The sequence below is a fragment of the Somniosus microcephalus genome, chromosome 11 (assembly GCF_052327205.1).
Source record: "Somniosus microcephalus isolate GS21.2 chromosome 11, FLI_Smic_1.0, whole genome shotgun sequence".
Classification (NCBI taxonomy): Eukaryota; Metazoa; Chordata; class Chondrichthyes; order Squaliformes; family Somniosidae; genus Somniosus; species Somniosus microcephalus.
This window is the reverse complement of record NC_140997.1, coordinates 227,084,161-227,106,434: the sequence shown is the minus strand read 5'-3', so window position 1 is coordinate 227,106,434 and position 22,274 is coordinate 227,084,161. Positions and strand designations below refer to the sequence as shown.

General features: G+C 46.6%; 1 protein-coding gene across 1 annotated transcript in view; it reads right to left on the bottom strand.

The window, feature by feature from the left end:
• Nucleotides 1-22,274, bottom strand: part of col7a1 (collagen, type VII, alpha 1) — a 418,430-nt gene that overhangs the window by 345,476 nt on the left and 50,680 nt on the right. The window contains exons 2-3 of the mRNA XM_086000010.1: nt 19,269-19,353; nt 15,172-15,352 (exon numbers count right to left, since the gene is read on the bottom strand). Of these exons, the coding sequence (XP_085856136.1) occupies nt 15,172-15,352; nt 19,269-19,353 (266 nt within the window). The remainder of the gene's footprint in view (nt 1-15,171; nt 15,353-19,268; nt 19,354-22,274) is intronic.

The following is a 22,274-nucleotide window of genomic DNA, read 5'->3' as shown; positions in this document are numbered from 1 at the left end:
TTCGGCCCATCGTGTCTGCGCCGGCCATCAAGCCCTATCTATTCTAATCCCATTTTCCAGCACTTGGTCCGTAGCCTTGTATGCTATGGCATTTCAAGTGCTCATCTAAATGCTTCTTGAATGTTGTGACGGTTCCTGCCTCTACCACCGTTTCAGGCAGTGAGTTCCAGATTCCAACCACCCACTGGGTGAAAAAGTTTTGCCTCAAATCCCATCTAAACCTCCTGCCCCTTACCTTGAAACTATTCCCCCTCGTTATTGACCCCTCTACTAAGGGGTAAAGTTCCTTTCTATCTACCCTATCTATACCCCTCATAATTTTGTACATCTCAATCAGGTCCCCCCTCAGCCTTCTCTGCTCTAAGGAAAACAACCCCAGCCTGTCCAGCCTTTCTTCATAGCTGAAACCCGCCAGCCCAGGTAACATCCTGGTGACTCTCCTCTGCACCCTCTCCAATGCAATTAAATCCTTCCTATAGTGTGGCGACCAGAACTGCACACAGTATTCCAGCTGTGGCCTAAATAGCGTTATGTACAGCTCCATCATAACCTCCTTGTTCTTATATTATATGCCTCGGCTAATGAAGGCAAGTATCCCATATGCCTTCTTAACCACCTTATCTACCTGTCCTGCTGCCTTCGGGGATCTGTGTACATGCACACCAAGGTCCCTCTGATGCTCTGTCCTTCCTAGGGTCCTACCATTCATTGTGTATTCCCTTGCCTGGTTAGTCCTCCCAAAATGCATCACCTCACACTTCTCAAGGTTAAATTCCATTTGCCACTGTTCTGCCCATCTGACCAACCTGCCTATATCATCCTGTAGCCTAAGGCTTCCCTCCTCGCTATTTACCACTCCACCAATTTTCGTGTCATCTGCGCACTTACTGATCATACCTCCTACATTCATATCTAAATCATTAATGTACACTACAAACAGCAAAGGACCCAGCACCGATCCCTGAGGTACACCACTGGACACAGGCTTCCAGTCACAAAAACAACCTTCGACCATCACCCCCTGCCTCCTGCCACTAAGCCAATTTTGGATCCAATGTGCCAAATTGTCCTGGATCCCATGGGCTCTTACCTTCTTGACCAATCTCCCATGCGGGACTTTGTCAAAAGCCTTACTGAAGTCCATGTAGACTACATCAACTGCACTACCCTCATCCACACACCTAGTCACCCCCTCAAAAAATTCAATCAAATTGGTTAGACATAATCTCCCCCTGACAAAGCCATGCTGACTATCCTGGATTAATCCTTGCCTCTCCAAGTGGAGGCTAATTCTGTCCCTCAGAATTTTTTCCAATAATTTCCCTACCACTGATGTTAGGCTCACTGGCCTGTAATTTCCTGGTTTATCCCTACTACCCTTCTTGAATAATGGTACTACGTTAGCTGTCCTCCAGTTCTCTGGCACCTCCCCTGTGGCCAGAGAGGTTCTGAAAATTTGTGTCAGAGCCCCTACAATCACCTCTCTTGCCTCACACAGCAGCCTGGGATACATCTCGTCTGGGCCTGGGGATTTATCCACTTTTAAGCCCACTAAAACCGCTAGTACCTCCTCCCTCTGAATGCTAATTTGTTCAAGTATATCACAATCCCCCTGCCTGATTTCTATGCCTACATCGTCCTTCTCCATAGTGAACACAGATGCAAAATATTCATTTAAAATCTCACTTACTTCTTCCGGCTCTACACACAGATTGCCACTTTGGTCCCTAATGGGTCCTACTCTTTCCCTGGTTATCCTCTTGCCCTTAATATACTTATAAAACACCTTGGCATTTTCCTTTATTTTGCCCGCCAGTGTTTTTTCATGCCCCCTCTTCGCTCTCCTAATTTCTTTTTTAAGTACCCCCTGCATTTTCTGTACTCCTCTAGGGCTTCCATTGTTTTTAGTCCTTTGTATCTGCCAAAAGCCTCCCTTTTTTTCCTAATCCATTCTTGTATATCCCTTGACATCCAGGGTTCCCTGGACTTGTTGGTCCCACCCTTGACCTTTACGGGAACATGTTGGCACTGTACTCTCTCTATTTCCTTTCTGAATGACTCCCACGACCCTGATGTGGATTTTCCTACAAGTAGCTGATCCCAGTCTACTTTGGCCAGATCCTGCCTTATCATATTAAAATCAGCCTTCCCCCAATTTAGAACCTTTATTTCCAGTCCATCTTTGTCCTTTTCCATGACTACCTTAAATCTCACCGAATTATGGTCACTGTCACCAAAATGTAGGAAACGTGGCAGCCAATTTGTGCACAGCAAGCGCCCACAAACAGCAATGTGATAATGACCAGATAATCTGTTTTAAGTGATGTTGATTGAAGGATAAATATTGGCCAGGGCACCGGGGAGAACTCCCCCTGCTCTTCTTCGAAATAGCGCCACGGGATCTTTTACGTTCACCTGAGGGGGCAGACGGGGCCTCGGTTTAACGCCTCATCTGAAAGACGGCACCTCCGACAGTGCAGCACTCCCTCAGCACTGCACTGGAGCGCCAGCCTAGATTTTTGTGGTCAAGTCTCTGGAGTGGAACTTGAACCCACGACCTTCTGACTCAGGTGAGAGTGCTACCCACTTTTTAAAAAATATATTATTTATTAAACATTAAAAACATTTACAACATCATGATCATTTCATTGTATCATTCAAATCCATTCCACCACTCTACACAGCCATTCCGCCACCACATTTTAAGATCAAAACCTGAAGTTTAATTTGTCTCCTGTAACATATATTAATCGATTGTGCTTTAAAAATTGATCGTAAAATACTATCTTTAAATTCCTTTCTGAATACAACATCCACAGAGCCTTGTAATGATCTTTTGGCTTACATTTAAAATATTCTTTTAGATTGATTCTCCTCCCCTTAAAACAGAGCATTCCTTCTTTGCACAATCACAAATCTAGCCAAACTGAACATTAAATTAATTGCCACTCCACTAGACTCAGGCAGACTCTCCTGCAATCCCCGTCTCAAAATTGAGTCCCACGGGATTCCCATTCTCGCTCTTCGGTCCCCACCCAGCAAAAAAACCTCACACAACTGTCGAACATAGTACTTAAAATCATTTAACCGCAGACAGAACACCAATAAATGAGACAGAGGCTCGAATTTCCAAGCCCCATGGAGGCGGGTTTGGAGGCAGGAGTGATGGGAAAATTGCAGAATCGGACGGCAGGAACCCATCACGCCCCCAACCCGCCTCCGTGCCAATGTCCCAGGAGGCGGGTATCCGACTTGTGCTGGGAGCCGCTTCCCTGAGGCGGGAAGGGGATTAGTGCCAATTAACTGCCTGTTAACAGGTAGTAAACAGGCAGTTTTTTGCCTAATCCCTATTTTTAGCCCTGAAGTGTGGGCTTCCCGATGGCTCCGAACCACGCCAAGTTAGTGAGACGGACCGTCGGTCTGAAGGGGTTGGAGTCGTCGAGATGTCCGTTGTGCAGGTGAGTGATGGGTGCATGTGTGCAGAGGTAAGTGTGTGAGGTAAGTGTAAAGTGTTTTAATAAGTTTTACTTACCTTTACTTTCTCCTGCAGCCTTCCTTCCTTCAGTTCTCGGGAGTCCCTCAGCTCACCGGCACAGAAAGCAGAATGGCCACTGAACTGTCAAAAGCTGCAGCCTCTGCTTTCTGGTCTGGAGAGATCTCTGACTGAGTCTGAGTAGAAGGACTCAAGTTAGAAGACAGGTTGTCAGTGTTTGACAGCTTCACAGAGCCGTCAAACGCTGATTTTTCAGCTGTCAAAAGCTCTTGACAGATGAAATGTCAATCGCTGACGTCACCAGTAACCAGGTGTCCCTTAATTGGCCTGCTGAGCCCGCTGGACGAGCTTAACAAGGTCAATCAAGGGAAAATAGCGTGGGTTGGCCTCAAGTCGATGGAGGCGGGACTACAACCCAAAAAGTCCCCATTGACAAAATCCAGCCAAGAGTCTCATCCCATATCCTACACACTGGGCAAATTGCCGCCTCCACTCGTCCAATCTTATACAAGACCGCCGTGGTAAAAATCCGGTTATGAGCCAATTTGAAATCCAGTTCAATCCACTCGGGACATTTAAAATTCACCCACACTTCCTTCCAAATCCTGTTGAAGTCCAGCTGTGGGTATATACTCTGCCAAAACTCCTGACCAGCAGGTGTCTTGAATCTCCATTCTCTAAATACCCCATAGAAATCTCAAGTATTACAGTTGTCAAATTGGACCAACTCCTCCCCTTTCTCCAGCAGAAAGCTTGGAAAAACAGGACGCATTTTACTTCCTTTGGAGATTTGCGAATTTATTTCTTCCATCCAATCCTGTGGCACTGCCCTCACAATCTTCTCATACATGATCATAATTGCTTTTGCCTCTACCTCCTGATCCTCCTCCCACACCATGTCCCTCAATACCGCTTCCGGCAACCAACCTGGAATCACCTCGTATAATACATCTTTCACATATATAATACCAGCTTTTATAAATGCTTGATTAAATAATACCACTCCTTCAATGTTGACCCACCTGTTCAAAAACAAGGACAGTTCTAAAATTTCCTTAGCACCCTTGGGCATAAACTGCACACTTTTTAAAAATTGGGCCCAAGTCTCTACAACCCCCTTATAAAACTTAGGGAGAGGTTTAATCGATTTCAAAAACATATTATTGTATTCCATATACAATATTCCCTGCCCTCCTATCCCACTTCATTTAAAAAAATGCTCAAAACACTTCCAAAAACTTGTATTTGACTTCTGAAGAAATCTCTTCATCCATTTGATTCTAAAGGATTTTTTCTTCAAATCAGTATCTGGGAAATTGAGTCCTCCCTGATTTCTCTGTCCAATAATGGTATTGTAAGCAACCAAGGCTGGTTTCCCTTCCCATAAAAACCTCACACAAGCCTCTCGGATGGACTTTTCCACCCACTCAGGTATGTCCACTACCATCAATAAGTACCATAGCTTAGATAGCAGGAGAGCGGACACCACAGTTGCTCTTCCTTGCACTTTCAAATACCTTCTTTCCTATCTTTCCAAAATCTTTTTAATTTTCATAACCTTCGGTTCCCAATTTAATCGATCCACTTCATCCCTGTCTTTCTTGCACCCCATATGCACCCCCAGAACTTCCAAAACCTCCACCACCTTAAAAGGGCTTTCCTTCAACCATTCCCCCCTACCCCTTCCTGCAACCAGGCATTGGGACTTACTATAATTCACTCTGGCTCCTGAAGCTCTACAATATTCCTCCACTACTCCAATAGTTTTCCTCACTGACTCCCTATCTCTCAACGTTAAGGTTGTGTCATCTGCATATTGGTGTATCACTGACACCCGCCCAGAACTGGGAACCACAATCCCAACTACGCCTTGTTCCTTTCGCATCATGTAACCTAATGGTTCTGCTACCAATGTGTACAACAATGGGGACAGGGGACAACCCTAAAGCATGCACTAAAGCATGGTGGAGAAGCACTACTGGCACGAATTCATGAACTCATTTCTCTTATCTGGAAGGAGGAGAGCATGCCAGGGGATCTCAGAGATGCCGTAATTGTGACCATCTTCAAGAAAGGTGACAAGTCCGATTGCGGTAATTACAGAGAAGTTTCCCTGCTATCTGCCACAGGGAAAGTCATCGCAAGAATCCTCCTCAATCGCCTTCTCCCAGTGGCCGAAGAACTCCTCCCAGAGTCGCAATGCGGATTCCGCCCACTAAGGGGCACAATGGACATGATCGTCACCGCACGTCAATTACAAGAGAAATGCAGGGAACAGCACCAACTGCTGTACATGGCCTTCTTTGATCTCACAAAGGCCTTCGACACTGTCAACCGTGAGAGATTATGGAGTGTCCTCCTCAAATTCGGCTGCACTCAAAAGTTTGTCACTATCCTCCGCCTGCTTCACGACGACATGAAAGCCGTGATCCTGACCAACGGTTCCACCACAGACCCAATTCACGTACGAACCGGGGTCAAGCAAGGCACCAACGCTCTTCTCAATCTTCCTTGCTGCAATGCTCCATCTCACCCTCAGTAAGCTCCCCACTGGAGTGGAGCTAATTTACAGAACAAACGGGAAACTGTTCAACCTCCGTCGCCTCCAGTCCAGATCCAAGGTCATCCCATCCTCTGTCGTCGAATTACAGTATGCAGACGACGCTTGCGTCTGCGCTCACTCAGAGGTCGAACTCCAAACCATCGTAAACACCTTCACCGAAGCATACGAGAACATGGGCCTTACACTAAACATCCGTAAGACAAAGGTCCTCTACCAACCTGCCCCCGCCACACAGTGCTGCCCCCTGATTATCAAAATCCACGACAAGGCCTTTGACAACGTGGACCACTTTCCATACCTCGGGAGCCTACTGTCAACAAGGGCAGACGTCGACGACGAAGTCCAACACCGCCTTCAGTGTGCCAGTGCAGCCTTCGGTTGCCTGAGGAAGAGAGTGTTTGAAGACCAGGACCTCAAACCCGGCACTAAGCTCATGGTCTACAGGGCAGCAGTGATACCTGCCCTGCTGTATGCCTCAAGAGACATGGACCATGTACAGCAGGCACCTCAAAGCACTGGAGAGGTACCACCAATGCTGCCTCCGCAAGATCCTGCAAATCCATTGGCAGGATAGGCGCACCAACGTCAGTGTTCTTGCTCAGGCCAACATCCCCAGCATCGAAGCTCTGACCACGCTCATTCAGCTCCGATGGACGGGTCACATTGTCTGCATGCCCGATACGAGACTCCCAAAACAAGCGCTCTATTCGGAGCTCCGGCACGGCAAGAGAGCCCCAGGTGGGCAGAGGAAACGCTTCAAGGACACCCTCAAAGCCTCCTTGAAAAAGTGTAACATCCCCACCGACACCTGGGAATCCCTGGCCCAAGACCGCACAAAGTGGAGGAGAAGCATCTGGGAAGGCGCTGAACACCTCGAGTCTCTTCGCCGGGAGCAAGCGGAAGCCAAGCGCAGGCAGCGCAAGGAGCGCACGTCAACCCAAGCACCCCACCCACCCGCCCCTTCAACCATCGTCTGCCCCACCTGTGACAGAGACTGTAGGTCCCGCATTGGACTCATCAGTCACCTGAGAACTCATTTTTAATGTAGAAGCAAGTCATCCTCGGTTCCGAGGGACTGCCTAAGTAAGTAAGTAAGTAGTAAGTACTGATCTCTGTATCGGAAAATACTTCGATAAAAAACCATTACATTTAACACAGCCAAATCTGTTGGAATAAAAAATCCTTATCCACTCAATTAAATTTTTCCCAACACCAAATGCTTCCAAAACCATCAATAGAAACTCAGGAGAGACCCTATCAAAGGCTTTTTCTTGATCTATCTTTAACACATAAACCTCCCTCCCACTCTCTTCCATGAGCTCTATCGCATCTCGGATTGAGGCCACAGAGTCTGCGATGTCAAGACCTGTGACTGCATAGGACTGAGGGCCAAACTATCTGCGGCAACACCTCCTTCATACAATTTGTCATAACCCTCGCCAAGATCTTATAATCCACATTTAATAATGTGATGGGCCTCCAATTCTTCCGATCCCTTCTATCCCCTTTATTTTTATATAAGCTAAGCTTATGATACCTCTCCGCATAGATGGGGCCAAGCTTCCCTTAATTTTAATCTCCTTAAAAACCTCTAAGAGCAATGGACTTAAAATCTCTAAAAATTCTTTATAAAATTCTGCACTTAGTCTATCGAACCCTGGGCTTTTCCCCCCCTTCATTCCACTTATTGCTACTTTTATTTCCGCTAATCCGACTTCTTTGTCACACGTGCTTCTCTCATCATCCTTTAAACCCTCTTCAATGAAAGCGCTAACCTTCTCCATCACCAATTTGGAAATGTCTTTTTTGTATATAACTCTTGATAAAAGCTGCAAGTCGCTTCTAAAATCTCCCCACTTTCATTAATGAAATAGTAAAATATTTTACAGGCACATCAATAAAAAAAGGTAGGTTGGGATGGGAATAGGGCCATTAAGGGATAGACAGGATAATACCAGAGTTAACGATAGAGAGATGACAGAAATATTAAATCATTATTTCGCTTCACTATTTACCAGGGAGATAGAACAGGTGGACATGACATTGGATGATGAGATGAGTAATGAGATAAGTGCATTTAAAATTTAAAAAGGGGATATATTAAATAAACTGATCAAACTCAGGATAAATCCCCTGGTCTGGATGGATTGTATCCACGCATTTTAAAAGAATCTAGGGGATAGCAGAGACATTACTACACATATTTAATAATTCGTTAGAAAAAGGTGTAGTGCCAGAGGACTGGCGGACAGCTAACGTAATACCGATATTTAAGAAGGGAGAATGGAACATGTCCAGAGAATTATAGACCAGTCAGCTTAACATCGGTTGTAGGAAAAATAATGGAATCCCTACTAAAGGAGAGAATAGAAGAACATCTAGAAACGAAAAGTATAATATAATGAATAGTCAGCATGGATTTCAAAAGGGAATGTCTTGCTTGACCAACCTCAATGAATTTTTTGAAGAGGTACCAGAGAGAGTAGACAAGGGTAATGCAGTAGATGTAATTTATCTCGATTTTCAAAAGGCCTTCGATAAGGTACCCCATAATAGACTGATGAACAAGGTCAGAGAATGCGGAGTTGGGGGACAAGTAGCAGAATGGATAGCTGGCTGGCTTCAGGACAGAAAGCAGAGAGTAGGGGTAAAGGGTAGCTATTCACAGTGGCAGAAGGTGGGTAGTGGTGTTCCACAAGGATCAGTGCAGGGACCACTGCTGTTCACAATTTATATTAACGATTTAGACATTGGAATCAAAAACATAATTTCTAAATTTGCGGATGACACCAAATTGGGAAAGTCAACACGGAGGAGGACTGCAACAAGTTACAGGAGGACAGTAATAAACTTGCAGAATGGGCAAATAATTGACAAATGAAGTTCAACACAGACAAGTGTGAGGTATTACACTTTGGTAGGAAGAATAGGGAGATCACTTATTACTTGGAGGGTGCGAGTCTAGGTGGGGTAGAGGAACAAAGGGATCTCGGAGTACAAATACACAAATCACTAAAAGTTGCGACACAGGTTACAAGGCCATAAAAAAAGCAAACCAAGCACTAGGGTTTATTTCTAGAGGTATAGAATTGAAAAGTAGGAAAGTTACAATAAACTTGTATCGAACCCCACACTTAGAGTACTGCGTACAGTTCTGGTCACCATATTATAAAAAGGATATAGAGGCACTGGAGAGGGTGCAGAGAAACATAGAAAAATAGGAGCAGGAATAGGCCATTCTGCCCTTCGAGCCTGCTCCGCCATTCAATATGATCATGGCTGATCCTCTATCTCAATACCATATTCCCGCTCTCTCCCCATACCCCTTGATGCCTTTTGTCTAGAAATCTATCTATCTCCTTCTTAAATATATTCAGTGACTTGACCTCCACAGCCTTCTGTGGTAGAGAATTCCAAAGATTCACCACCGTCTGAGTGAAGAAATTTCTCCTCATCTCAGTCCTAAATGTCCTACCCCATATCCTGAAACTGTGACCCTCGTTCTAGACCTCCCAACCAGGGGAAACATCCTCCCTGCACTAGTCTGTCTAGCCCTATCAGAATTTTATAAGTTTCAATGAGATCCCCTCTCATTCTTCCAAACTCTAGTGAACACAGGCATAGTCGACCCAATCTCTCCTCATACGACAGTCCTGCCATCCCAGGAATCAGTCTGGTGAACCTTCGCTGCACTCCTTCTATGGCAAGTATATCCTTTCTTAGGTAAGGAGACCAAAACTGCACACAGTACTCCAGGTGTGGTCTCACCAAGGCCCTGTATAACTGTAGTAAGACACCCTTGCTCCTGTACTCAAATCCTCTTGCAATGAAGGTCAACATACCATTTGCCTTCCTAACTGCCTGCTGCACCTGCATGTTTGCTTTCAGTGACTGGTGTACAAGGACACCCAGGTCCCTTTGTACATCAACATTTCCCAATCTATCACTCTACCTTTCGGTTTTTCCTACCGAAGTGGATAACTTCACATTTATCCACGTTATACTGCATCTGCCATGTATTTGCCCACTCACTCAACTTGTCTAAATCGCCTTGAAGCCTCTGCATCCTCCTCACAACTTACAATCCCACCTAGTTTCGTGTCGAGAAGATTTACAAGGATGATACCAGAAATGTGAGGGTATACATATCAGGAAAGGATGAACAGGCTGGGTCTCTTTTCTCTTGAAAAAAGAAGGCTGAGGGGTGACCTAATAGAGGTCTTTAAAATCATGAAAGGTTTTGATAGAGTGGATACAGAGAGAGTGTTTACACTTGTGGGGAAGAGCATAACTAGAGGCCATCAATATAAGATCGTCACCAAGAAATCCAATAGGGAATTCAGAAGAAACTTCTTTACCCAGAGAGTGGTGAGAATGTGGAACTCGCTGCCACAGGGAGTGGTTGAAGTGATTAGTATAGATGCATTTAAGGGGAGGCTAGATAAGCATATGAGGGAGAAGGGAATAGAGGGTTATGCTGATAGATTTAGATGAGGAAAGTCGGGAGGAGGCTCGAGTGGAGCCTAAACACCGGCATGGACTGATTGGGCCAAATGGCCTGTTTCTGTGCTGTATATCCTATGAATTGTAATCCTATGTAATCCTATGATCTTCTCCCCAACCTTCAACTCTCTAATTAATGATAATCTCTGTCGCAGCTTCTCTTGCTCTAGAAAATATCTAGTGCATCTTTCTCCCTCCAACGCATCTTTAACCTTTGCCCGGAGAATGGCCCCCATTGCATTTATCAGCTTGCAATAATTCCACTCTTCCTTTAAAACCACCCACTTGGTCTCTGCTCCCTTATCCCCTCCGTCAACTGCTTTACAGATATCCGTAAACCTTTTGCTTATATTCTCTTCTCAATGCCGGTTAGCTGCTGCTCTCTCTTTCCCATAACGTACCGAAAATCTTTTTACTTCATATTTGAAATTGTCCCACCAAACTCTTCTTTCTTTCTTTCTTTCTTTCTTTCTTTCTTTCAAGAATAAAGGTCCCTTCTGAGCATTTTTTATTATATTTAAAATCCCTTCTTTATAAGCAATCTCTTTCAGGTATTGATTGTTTAAAATCCACACCCCTGAACCGATCTTAACTCTGCTGTTCCTAATTCTAAGAACCAAAGCCGAGTGATCACTTAAATACTTTTTGTAATAAATCTCCATCACCTCAGAACTTAACCCTTCCCGCATTAGCACAAAATCTATTCGGCTCTGTTTTAAAACATCAACCACCCAACCTCTTCTGGAGAACTCCCTTTTTATGGGGCTCCGATTCCTCCATAAGTCTCTCAAATTTAAATTTTTACAATCATCCCTCTGGCGTTATCATCCTTAAAGGTCATCTGGGCTGAAATATCCATTTGAGATAAAAATACATTAAAATCCCCCACTATACAAGGGTTTTCCAACCTCTGCCACTTCAGTGAATAACCCCCCAAAAAACTCGCTTGCAATGGTTGTTCGGTGCATAGATATTAAAGAGATCGCAATTAAATGCCTCCATTTTAACCTTTAGCCGTAAAAAATCTCCCCTCAGTGTCCTTGTCCACCAAGGTAACGTTCTCTTTTATGGACGGACTCACCAAAACAGCCACCCCTCTACGGTTAATGTTTGCACAACTTGCAAACACCTCTCCCTTCCAAACCTTTCGAACTCTTTCTAGGATATCCTCATCCCAAAAGGTTTCTTTAAAACACTGCAACAACTGCTGCAATTTCTTCTCACCCCTCAGTCCGTTCACATTAATCGAGACCAATGTAATCATGGCCTGATAATCCCTCCATCATTTAATCTCCGGCCCTTCCCTCCTCTCATGCTCCTTCCCAACTTTTCAGGCAGCTGTTGCTTTCTCCTGCAGCTTCCGGCTCTTTCTCACCTCCTGTTTGAACCTTCCCTGCAGTTTCAGCCTCTTCCTTACATTAGGTTTGGGCCGAGGAGCTGCCCCTTCTCCCTCCTTCTGCCCCTCACTAACCTTTCCCTTTCCACACGATGCCACCCCACCCCCCATTTCCATGTCTCTGTCCCCCTCTGACTCCTTACTCTCGAGCTCTTCTGTAACCTCCCGTCCCTGCACCCCGTCAGATACATAATCTCCCTTAGAGAGTCTTCCTATTATCACGGTTTCCCCATCAGTGCCACGCCCTTCGGCCTCATCTCCACCGCTGACCCTTGCTCCCTGTTTCTTCTCTCTCTGGGACAATGGCGCATCTGCACCTATCTTACTCCCTTCTGGCATCTCTGTCTCCCCACTCCCGTCCTGCTGCCCCTTTAAGGCTCCTGCCTCTTGCACCTTCTCCTTGTTTTGCCCCCTCCTGCTCCCGGAGATGTCCGACTCCCCATCTTTCTTTGGAGTACTTATACTTACCACGCACCCCACTCCCGCCTCCTCTCCCCACACGGACACCAGATTCTTTAGGGAGAGCCAAGCCATATTATGGTTCGACTCTGCCCTCGACCCTTGCTGCCCGCTGCTGTCTTTGTCCTTTTCCACTGTACTTGGTGTGTTTTCCACCATCTCCATCCTGTTCTCTACTCCGCAATTTTCTGCCTCTTCCTGCACTCTTTCCTCCTTCCATTCACCAGCTGTGTTCTCCGCCTGCTCTGCTCCTCCAGCCGCTCCACTCACACCTCCTGCTCCTTCTCCCATCTCCTCCTCACTCAAAGGGCTTCCTTCTGCCTCACACTCACAGCGGGTGGGGCCTTTGTGACACATCCCATAGCTCTCCGCCTTGCAGCTCCGAGCGATGTGTCTGGACTTGCCGCAGTTATAACAGTACAAGTCTGGACAGCTTCTTACAAGATGGTCGTGCCCAAGACAATAATAACAAACCTTCACCTGGTTATCATGCAGCACCCGGAAGTACTGCACTCCTTCCATTGTCTCGAATTTCATGCTATACGGCAATTACTTCCCCATGTCTGGGAACCGCACCTTTACATAACGGGACCCATCTGCTACCCATGTTCCTGGATAGTATCTCCTCTTTATTGCTGAGCAAATTTTAATGTCCCACGACTCCAACTTTTTTATTAGCACATCATCCTCAATATAAACCGGCAGAATATAGCAGAGTTATCTCCAAGAACTTATCTCTAACCTTCAAACTTAGTAAAGGTCTTTCCACCTCCTCTCGGCCACTGACCGTCACCTCGAACCCAACATTCGGCTTTGGTCGGCAGGCAAAGCAGCTTCCCTCGCCGCAGTTCTCATGTACCGCTTGGATAATATCCCAAGCTCGTATCTCCTTATCCTCGCACTGAACCACCACCGTGTTTACTTTTCCAAACCTGCTGGGGTCCCGGCCCAAATCTTTGGGCCTTTTATTATCCCTTCCCCCAACATTTTCTACCCTGATTAAATTCTTCTTGGGAACATTGTCCTCTGAGGGGCCCGGCCAGGCCCTCAGCAGCCATCTGGCTGCTGTTTATGGACCAAAAAAGCCATAAAACCTGGGGGAAAAAACACCAACTTTTTACAAACTCACTCCAACTCCCTGCAGTAATCAAGCAGCCAGCAGCACCTGCTCACTCCTAGCCCCTCCCACCTAGAGAGTGCTGCCCACTGAGCCACAGCCGACACTGTAAAAACAGCTCCCAGACTGGTGAGTGGGTGCTAACAAACATCTCTACAAAAAAAAAAAATGATCTGGTCATTTATCAATTGTTGTTGGTGGGAGCTTGCCGTGCGCAAATTGGTTGGAGGAAAGTAAATTGGAGGGACAAAAAGGTAAATAAACTTTTTTTTAAAACTGGAACTTCAAACAGGTATATTCCAAGGCCAAGTACATTTGGCCTTTGTATTGTGTTGTGACTTCAACAATGTATGAAAGAGAAAAGCGAACAGACTGGACCAAATCAACAATAGCTGACATCGTTACCACACAGAAAAGGTAGGAGGGCTCATTCCCAGGCTGGGCACTCCCAGTGCAGAGTGGTGCCGGCAGTAGGTGCTGCCGGGGAAATCAGGCACTGCGGAGCATTCCCTCCAAGCGCCAGGAGATGGGGAATCACCCTTGTGATCTGTTCCCCAGCTATTAATTACATTACAATGCAACGTTATTGAATACAATAGACCATAGGGTAAAGTGACCTAGCACCCTCGCCTCGGAGTCAGAAGGTTGTGGGTTCAAGTCCCACACCAGATACCCAAGCACAAAATCCAGGCTGACACTCCCAGTGCAGTACTGAGCCCCAGGTGGGCAGAGGAAACGCTTCAAGGACACCCTCAAAGCCTCCTTGAAAAAGTGTAACATCCCCACCGACACCTGGGAATCCCTGGCCCAAGACCGCACAAAGTGGAGGAGAAGCATCCGGGAAGGCGCCAAACACCTCGAGCCTCTTCGCCGGGAGCAAGCGGAAGCCAAGCCCAGGCAGCGCAAGGAGCGCACATCAACCCAAGCACCCCACCCACCCGCCCCTTCAACCACCGTCTGCCCCACCTGTGACAGAGACTGTAGGTCCCGCATTGGACTCATCAGTCACCTGAGAACTCATTTTTAATGTGGAAGCAAGTCATCCTCGGTTCCGAGGGACTGCCTAAGAAGAAGAGTACTGAGGGAGTGCTGCACTGTCAGTGGTGCCATCTTTTAGATGAGATGTTAAACCGAGGCCCCGTCTGCCCTCTCAAGCAGACATAAAAGATCCCATGGCACTATTTCGAAGAACAGCAAGGTAGTTCTCCCCGGTGCCCTGGCCAATATTTATCCCTCAACCAACATCACTAAAAACAGATTATCCGGTCAACATCACATTGCTGTTTGTGGGAGCTTGCTGTGCGCAAATTGGCTGCCGCGTTTCCTACATTATAAAAGTGATTACACTTCAAAAAGTACTTCATTGGCTGTAAAGCGCTTTGGGACGTCCGGAGGTCATGAAGGGCGCTACAGAAATGCAAGTCTTTCTTTTTCTTTCTTATCCTATGCTTCCAGAAGGGATCCATGCTCCAAGGGTCACAGTTACTGCTACAGCACTGTCACACCAATTCTTCAACCCATGTTCCCTTTGAGCCTGGCTCTCCACTGAGAACTCAGGACTGCTGAGTCAGCCCTGCTGCGCGGAAATTCAAAAACCACCTTTTAAAAAAAAAATAATAATAAATAAACAAGCGGCTTACCTTGGGTCATCACTATACTGCACCAGACCAATTCTGACTGCACTTTGGCTGATAACATTTACGAATGGATGAACAGTTGTTTCAATAAAGCCTTTGACTTCTTCAAAGTTGACTCTCCCGATGCTGGAGGAGCCATCCACGAGGTAGACAATATCAGCAGCAACGACATTTTTACAAGTTGCTGAAACATGAAGGGAGACAAGTGTTACCCTGGTTAGAGTGAAAGACGGGGCCAAGGCACCGTTTTCTTGAGCGATGGCAGATCTTTTGCTTCACTGTTACATCCGCACCAAGTAACTTCCAGCAATGGCCAGCAATGGATGCTGCTAAAATTAGTGATCAGTGCAGAACCTGAGGAACATTGTTCTGAAAATGAACCAGCCGTATGTCAAATGCTGTTAGATGTTGGATATTGAAGCTGAGCCCTATTGCAGCTCATGAAACATAGAAACATAGAAGATAGGAGCAGGAGTAGGCTAATCGGCCCCTCGGGCCTGCTCCGCCATTCAATGCGATCATGGCTGATCATCCAAACTCAGTACCCTGTCCCTGCTTTCTCCCCATATCCCTTGATCCCTTTAGCCTTAAGAAATATATCAAACTCCTTCTTGAATATATTTAATGAATTGGCCTCAACTGCCTTCTGTGGTAGAGAATTCCACAGGTTCACCACTCTCTGAGTGAAGAAATTCCTCCTCATCTCAGTCCTAAATGGCTTACCCCTTATCCTTAGACTGTGACCCCTGGTTCTGGACTCCCCGGTCATCAGGAACATCCTTCCTGCATCTAGTCTGTCTAGTCCTGTTAGAATTTTATAAGTTTCAATGAGATCCTCTCTCATTCTTCTAAACTCCAGCGAATACAAGCCCAATCGACCCAATCTCTCTTCATACTTTGGTTTTATACCCGACTGTGCCGAGAATGTGGGGGCGAACTGGACCTGGCCAGGGAAGCAGAACACGCGGTATCGCATCGGTCTCCCGTTCTACGCCCCGCCCGCTATTCAGGACCATTGACTTCAATAAAACTGAATATCGGGCGTGTCGTATAACGGGCGGCAAATGATATTCCGCCTTTTCATGCTCCCCTCCTGCCTGCTCATATCCAATGGGGTAGGACATTTAGGACTGAGATGAGGAGAAATTTCTTCACTTAGAGGGTAACAAACCTGTGGAATTCTCTACTACAGAAGACTGTGGAGGCCAAATCAGTGAATATATTTAAGAAAGAGATAGATAGATTCCTAGATGCAAAGGGCATCAAGGGGTATGGGGAGAGAGCGGGAATATGGTATTGAGACAGAGGATCAGCCATGATCATATTGAATGGTGGAGCAGGCTCGAAAGGCCGAATGGCCTACTCCTGCTCCGATTTTTCTATGTTTCTATTCCGCCCCCCCAGCGTCCTATACATCAGAACTGCAGATTTCTTTAACACTGAGCCACCTAGGTGATGGGCCAAGGCCCAGGCTGCCAGACACAACCAAGTTGGGAAGAGGCGAGATCACTCACCAGGAGGCTCAGACAAGTTTATCCAGCGAGTAGGTGGGCCATACTAAATGAGGAAGTATCTCAGGTTAAATCTGATCAATTAGCCTCAGAGCCACTAAGTTACGGAGAGAAAATCATCCAGGATTCCAACGCCTGATCACTATCCAGCAACCCCTGTTTGAAGTGCGAGTGTGTAGTTATCGGGTGAAGGCAGAATACCAACAACAACTTGTATTTATACAGCGCCTTTAACGTAGTAAAACGTCCCAAGGCGCTTCACGGGAGCGATTATCAGACAAAATTTGACACCGAGCCACATAAGGAGATATTGGAACAGGTAACCAAAAGCTTGGTCAATGAGGTAGGTTTTAAGGTCTTAAAGGAGTAGAGAGAGTTAGAGAGCTGGAGAGGTTTCGGGAGGGAATTCCAGAGTTTGGGGCCTCAGCAGCTGAAGGCACGGCCGCCAGTGGTGGAGTGATGAAAATCGTGGATGTGCAAAAGGCCAGAATTAGAGGAGTGCAGGTATCGCAAGGGGGGGTTGTGGGGCTGGAGGAGGTTATACAGATATGAAGCGGGGGGGGGGGGGGGGGCGGGGGGGGGCGAGGGATGGAGGGATTTGAAAATGAGGATGAGAGTTTTCAAATCGAGGTGTTGCCGGACCGGGAGCCAATGTAGGTCAGCGAGTGCAGGGGGGTGAACGGGATTTGGTGCGAGTTAGGACACGGGCGGCAGCGTTTTGGATATTTATGAAGGATTGAGGGTGGAAAGCGGGATGCCGACCAGGAGACCAACATCCATCAGGGCTCAGTTAACAACAACAACAACTTGCATTTATATAGCGCCTTTAACGTAGTAAAGGCCACTTGGACAAGGTGCTGGATGGTGACTGGTGCTCATAAAACCACAACCCCACGAGAAGTCAACACCGTCAGGAGGGGAGAAAATTAGCAACAAATGTGATGATTAAACAAAAGAAAAGGGTAGGATAGAAGGTGACATAGAAACATAGAAGATAGGAGCAGGAGTAGGCTATTCGGCCCCTTGAGCCTGCTCCGCCATTTAATGAGTTCATGGCTGATCATCCAAATTCAGTACCCTGTCCCTGCCTTCTCCCCATATCCCTTGATCCCTTCAGCTTTAAGAAATATGTCTAACTCCTTCTTGAATATATTTAATAAATTGGCCTCCACTGCCTTCTGTGGTAGAGAATTCCACAGGTTCACCACTCTCTGGGGGAAAAAATTCCTCCTCATCTCTGTCCTAAATGGCTTATCCCTTATCCTTAGACTGTGACCACTGGTTCTGGACTCCTCGACCATCGGGAACATCCTTCCTGCATCTAGTCTGTCTAGTCCTATTAGAATTTTATAAGTTTCAATGAGATCCCCTCTCATTCTTCTGAACTCCAGCGAATATAAGCCCAATCGACCCAATCTCTCCTCATACGTCATTCCTGTCATCCCAGGTATCAGCCTGGTGAATCTTCGCTGCACTCCCTCCATGGCAAGCACATCCTTCCTCAGATAAGGCGACCAAAACTGCACACAATACTCAAGGTGTGGTCTCACCAAGGCCCTGTACAACTGCAGCAAGACATCCTTGTTCCTGTACTCGAATCCTCTCGCTATGAAGGCCAACATACCATTTGCCTTCTTAACCGCCTGCTGCACCTGCATGCATACCTTCAGCGATCGAGTAGTGGGGAGAAGCCAGCATGCGTGGGTTCTAACAGCAGCTTACAATTCTTTTGTGTTCCTCCTGGAGATGACAAAGTCTCAGAGCGCTTCACGGAGAGCTGGGCACTCAGCGGGAGAGGAAATGGAAAGGGGAAGAGACGCACAATCAAAGCGAAGGATTTTAAGGAGGCTTGTGACAGTAGGAAAGGAGAGGGCTAGGCAGGGGAAATTTGGAAGAGAGTTGAGAAGACAGGAATATAGTGGTTGAAGGAACAGCCACTATCGCCGTTTTGCTATCAAGTGGATTGAGACTGTACAAACTCGTTCCACATAGGACGCTTACAGCGTGTGTGCACGCGCGGGCGGGCGTGTATATGAGTGTGTGTATATGCGTGTCTATGTATGTGCGGGCATGTGTGTGCATGTGCAAGTGAGTGAGTGTGACTACACGTGCGTGCGCGTGTGTATGTGCGGGCACGTGTACGCGTGCAAGTGAGCATGGGATATGTATGTGTGTGAGTGTGCGTGCGTGCAACTGTGTGTGTATGTGCATGTGTGAGTGTGCATGTGTGTACGTACGGGCACGCGTGTGTATGTGTGTGAGTGAGTGTGCGGGTACATGCGTGTGCGTGTGTATGCGTGCATGTGCGTCGGAGCATGCGTGTGTACGTGTGTGAGTATGCGTGCGTACATGTGCATGTGTGTGAGTGTGACAGAGAGAGATTTTCATCCCATCAATCTCAGCTGAGATTGAGTTTGGATTAGTGAGTGTTTGGACCCACTCCACCATCCAATCTGCCAATTGTCAGCTGTTGCTAATAGTAAAACTGCTCCAATTGTCTTGATTTATCTCCATTATTAAGGAATCTTTTCTCAATGATGTAACAGGTGAATATCTGACGGTTACTGTTTCCAATGTCTCTTGCGGTACCTTTCTGTGCTTGAGCCTCCGAGCAGGTGATGAGAACGGCCTGAACCACTGCAACCAACGTGAGCCACATTTTCAATGTCCCCATCTGGAAAGGGAGAGAGAGAGAAAATAATGGAAGCTCCCCAACCATTGGCTGAACAGGAAAGATAACACATTAATTTCCTTTGCGTGAACTGTGCTTCATCACGGTATGGATGTTAGGAAGAGGAGTTGACCATTCAGCCCCTTGCGCCTGTTCCACCATTCAATGAGATCATGGCTGATCTGTATAGTACTGGGGAATGGAATACCTTCAAAGCTTGGGCGCCCAGTGTCAGCATCAAACGCTCCTATATCAGCTCGAGTGTGGCGATATACAGAGTAAAGCTCCCCCTGCCCGGCCCCAGCAATGAGTCCCATTGCCAGCCGCAGAGGAGCATTGCTACTCCAACCAGTGTGACATATTGCAAGCGCGTTGGTCAGAGATTGATGGGGTTGCGCCACAGCACTCCACTGTCGGTACAGAGTCTCACTAGATGTGAGCGCAGAATGAAGATAGGGCAGGAAACGACCCCTTGGCACTCTTCAAAGAGGAGCCGGGGCGTTCTCCCATATTGGCCAACATTTCCTCAACCAACACCACCAAAACCGGCCATTCAGCACACTTTCCACTGGTGGGATCTTGTGGTGAACAAATTGGCTGCTGCGCTTCCACACATTACAGTAGCGACTGCACTTTGAAAAGTGATTCATTGGAGGAGAAGCACTGTGGGACATCTGAGACACATGAAAAGACTTGCATTTCTATAGCGCCTTTCATGACCTCTAGACATCCCAAAGCGCTTTACAGCCAATAAAGAACTTTTGAAGTGTAGTCACTGTCGTAATGTAGGAAACTCGGCAGCCAATTTGCGCACAGCAAGCTCCCGCAAACAGCAATGTGATAATGACCAGATAATCTGTTTTTAGTGATGTTGATTGAGGGATAAATGTTGCCCAGGACAGAATTCCCCTGCTCTTCTTTGAAATAGTGCTGTGGGATCTTTGACGTCCACCTGAGAGAGCAGACAGGGCCTCAGTTTAATGTCTCATCCGAAAGGCGGCACCTCCAACAGTGTAGCACTCCCTCAGCATCACACTGGAATGTCAGTCTGGATTTTTGTGCTCAAGTCTCTGGATCGGGACTTGAACCCACGACCTTCTGACTCAGAGACGAGGGCGCTACCAACGTGCTAACGGCACTAGATAAAGGCACTAGATAAAGGAATGCACCTTCTTTCTAGTTAGTAGTAGTTTAGAATCTATTTGCACCAAACTACAGTAATTATCAATACAAGATGCATAATGGAGTCGAATTGCTGGTGCCGGGTTCTATGTGAAGTGAGTGAACTTGTCGGCCTCGATCCAGTTGCGAGTGCGCTGGAGCGCACAGCACAAAACCAGCTGGAACTTGCCTGTAATTAGTAACCTTTCTCATGGGGGCCACCAGAATAATAACCGCGCTTCTAAGGTTGAGGTAGAGCAGGCAGAACTTTACTTGTACTTCTTGCAATTTAATATACTGTATTCGCTGTTCACGATGCGGTCTCCTCTACATTGGGGAGACCAAACGCAGATTGGGTGACCGCTTTGCGGAACACCTCCGTTCAGTCCGTAAGGGTGACCCCGAGCTTCCGGTCGCCTGTCATTTTAATTCACCGCTCCATTCCCACTCGGACCTCACCGTCCTTGGCCTCTTGCATTGTTCCACAGAAGCTCACCGTAAACCCGAGGAACAGCACCTCATCTTCCGATTAGGCACTTTGCAGCCTTCCGGACTCAATATCGAGTTCAACAATTTCAGATCATAACCTCGGCCCCTATTACATTTTTACTTATTTTTTTCCACCCCTTTGTTTTGGGTCTTCCCTTCCCCCACCTTTCCTTTTTTTCTCTCTCCCACATGGTAGCTCTGTCTCATCCTGCCAGTACATTTCACACCTAATCTTGCCGTCTTTTGTCTCCACTGTCCTATTACCATCTCGTCTGGTTTTGAATACCTCCTAATGTCTCTTTTACTTCTTTTGTTCTATCGCAGCCCTGCCTTCGATCTATTTTATTTCCTTTCCAGTTTTGAAAAAGGGTTTCGACCCAAAACGTCGACTCTAATTTCTCTCCACGGATGTTGCCTGGCCTGCTGAGTTTTTCCAGCATTTTCTGTTGTTATTTAGGCAGAACTTTACTCTGCATCACAACCCTGTGCAACCCGAGCTGGAAGTGCTCGAGGCTGACTGACACTTTAGGGTCGCCAACTCTGGCCGGACGGACTCCTGGAGGTTTCATCACGCGGCCTCCCGCCTGCGACCGCCCCGCCCCGTCAGACAGCCATTTTTTTCCTCCATCTCCCAACATTTTTTATAACTAGTAAATGAAAGTGTTCAAAGAAACTGAAAAAAAAAACGCACACATTTTGTTTTTCCCAATGTCCTGGTGATTCTCTCCTTGCAGCGGTGTGTCCGGGAGATAAATCATTTAATTCCGGGAGAGTTGGCAACCCCTACCGCCACCAGTTGCCAAAAGTAGAGAAGTGCTCCCCAGGGCTGGATAAACTGAACATTTGGTGTAAAAGACATCAGGAACAAATTTTCCAAGAACATCTCAGGACATCCTCGAAACATCTCCGAGCACTTTGCAGCCAACTGGTTACTTTCGAAATACTGTACAGCCGCTGTTCTTGTGTGGCTGCCGACAGCATTCAAATAATCTTTAAACGGTTTAAAATTATCACATTGCTGTTTGTGGGAGCTTGCTGTGCGCAAATTAGCTGCCGTGTTGCCAACATTACAACAGTGACTGCACTTCAAGAAGAACTTCATTGGCTGTAAAGCTCTTTGGGATGTCCTGAGGTCGTGAAAGGTGTGATATAAAAGCAAGTCTTTCTTTTTTGTCATCAGTCCTAAGATTCCTTTCTAAGCATGAAGTAACTAGTTCATAATGTCAAATTGCATCTTACTGCTTATTCAACAACAACAACTTGCATTTATCTAG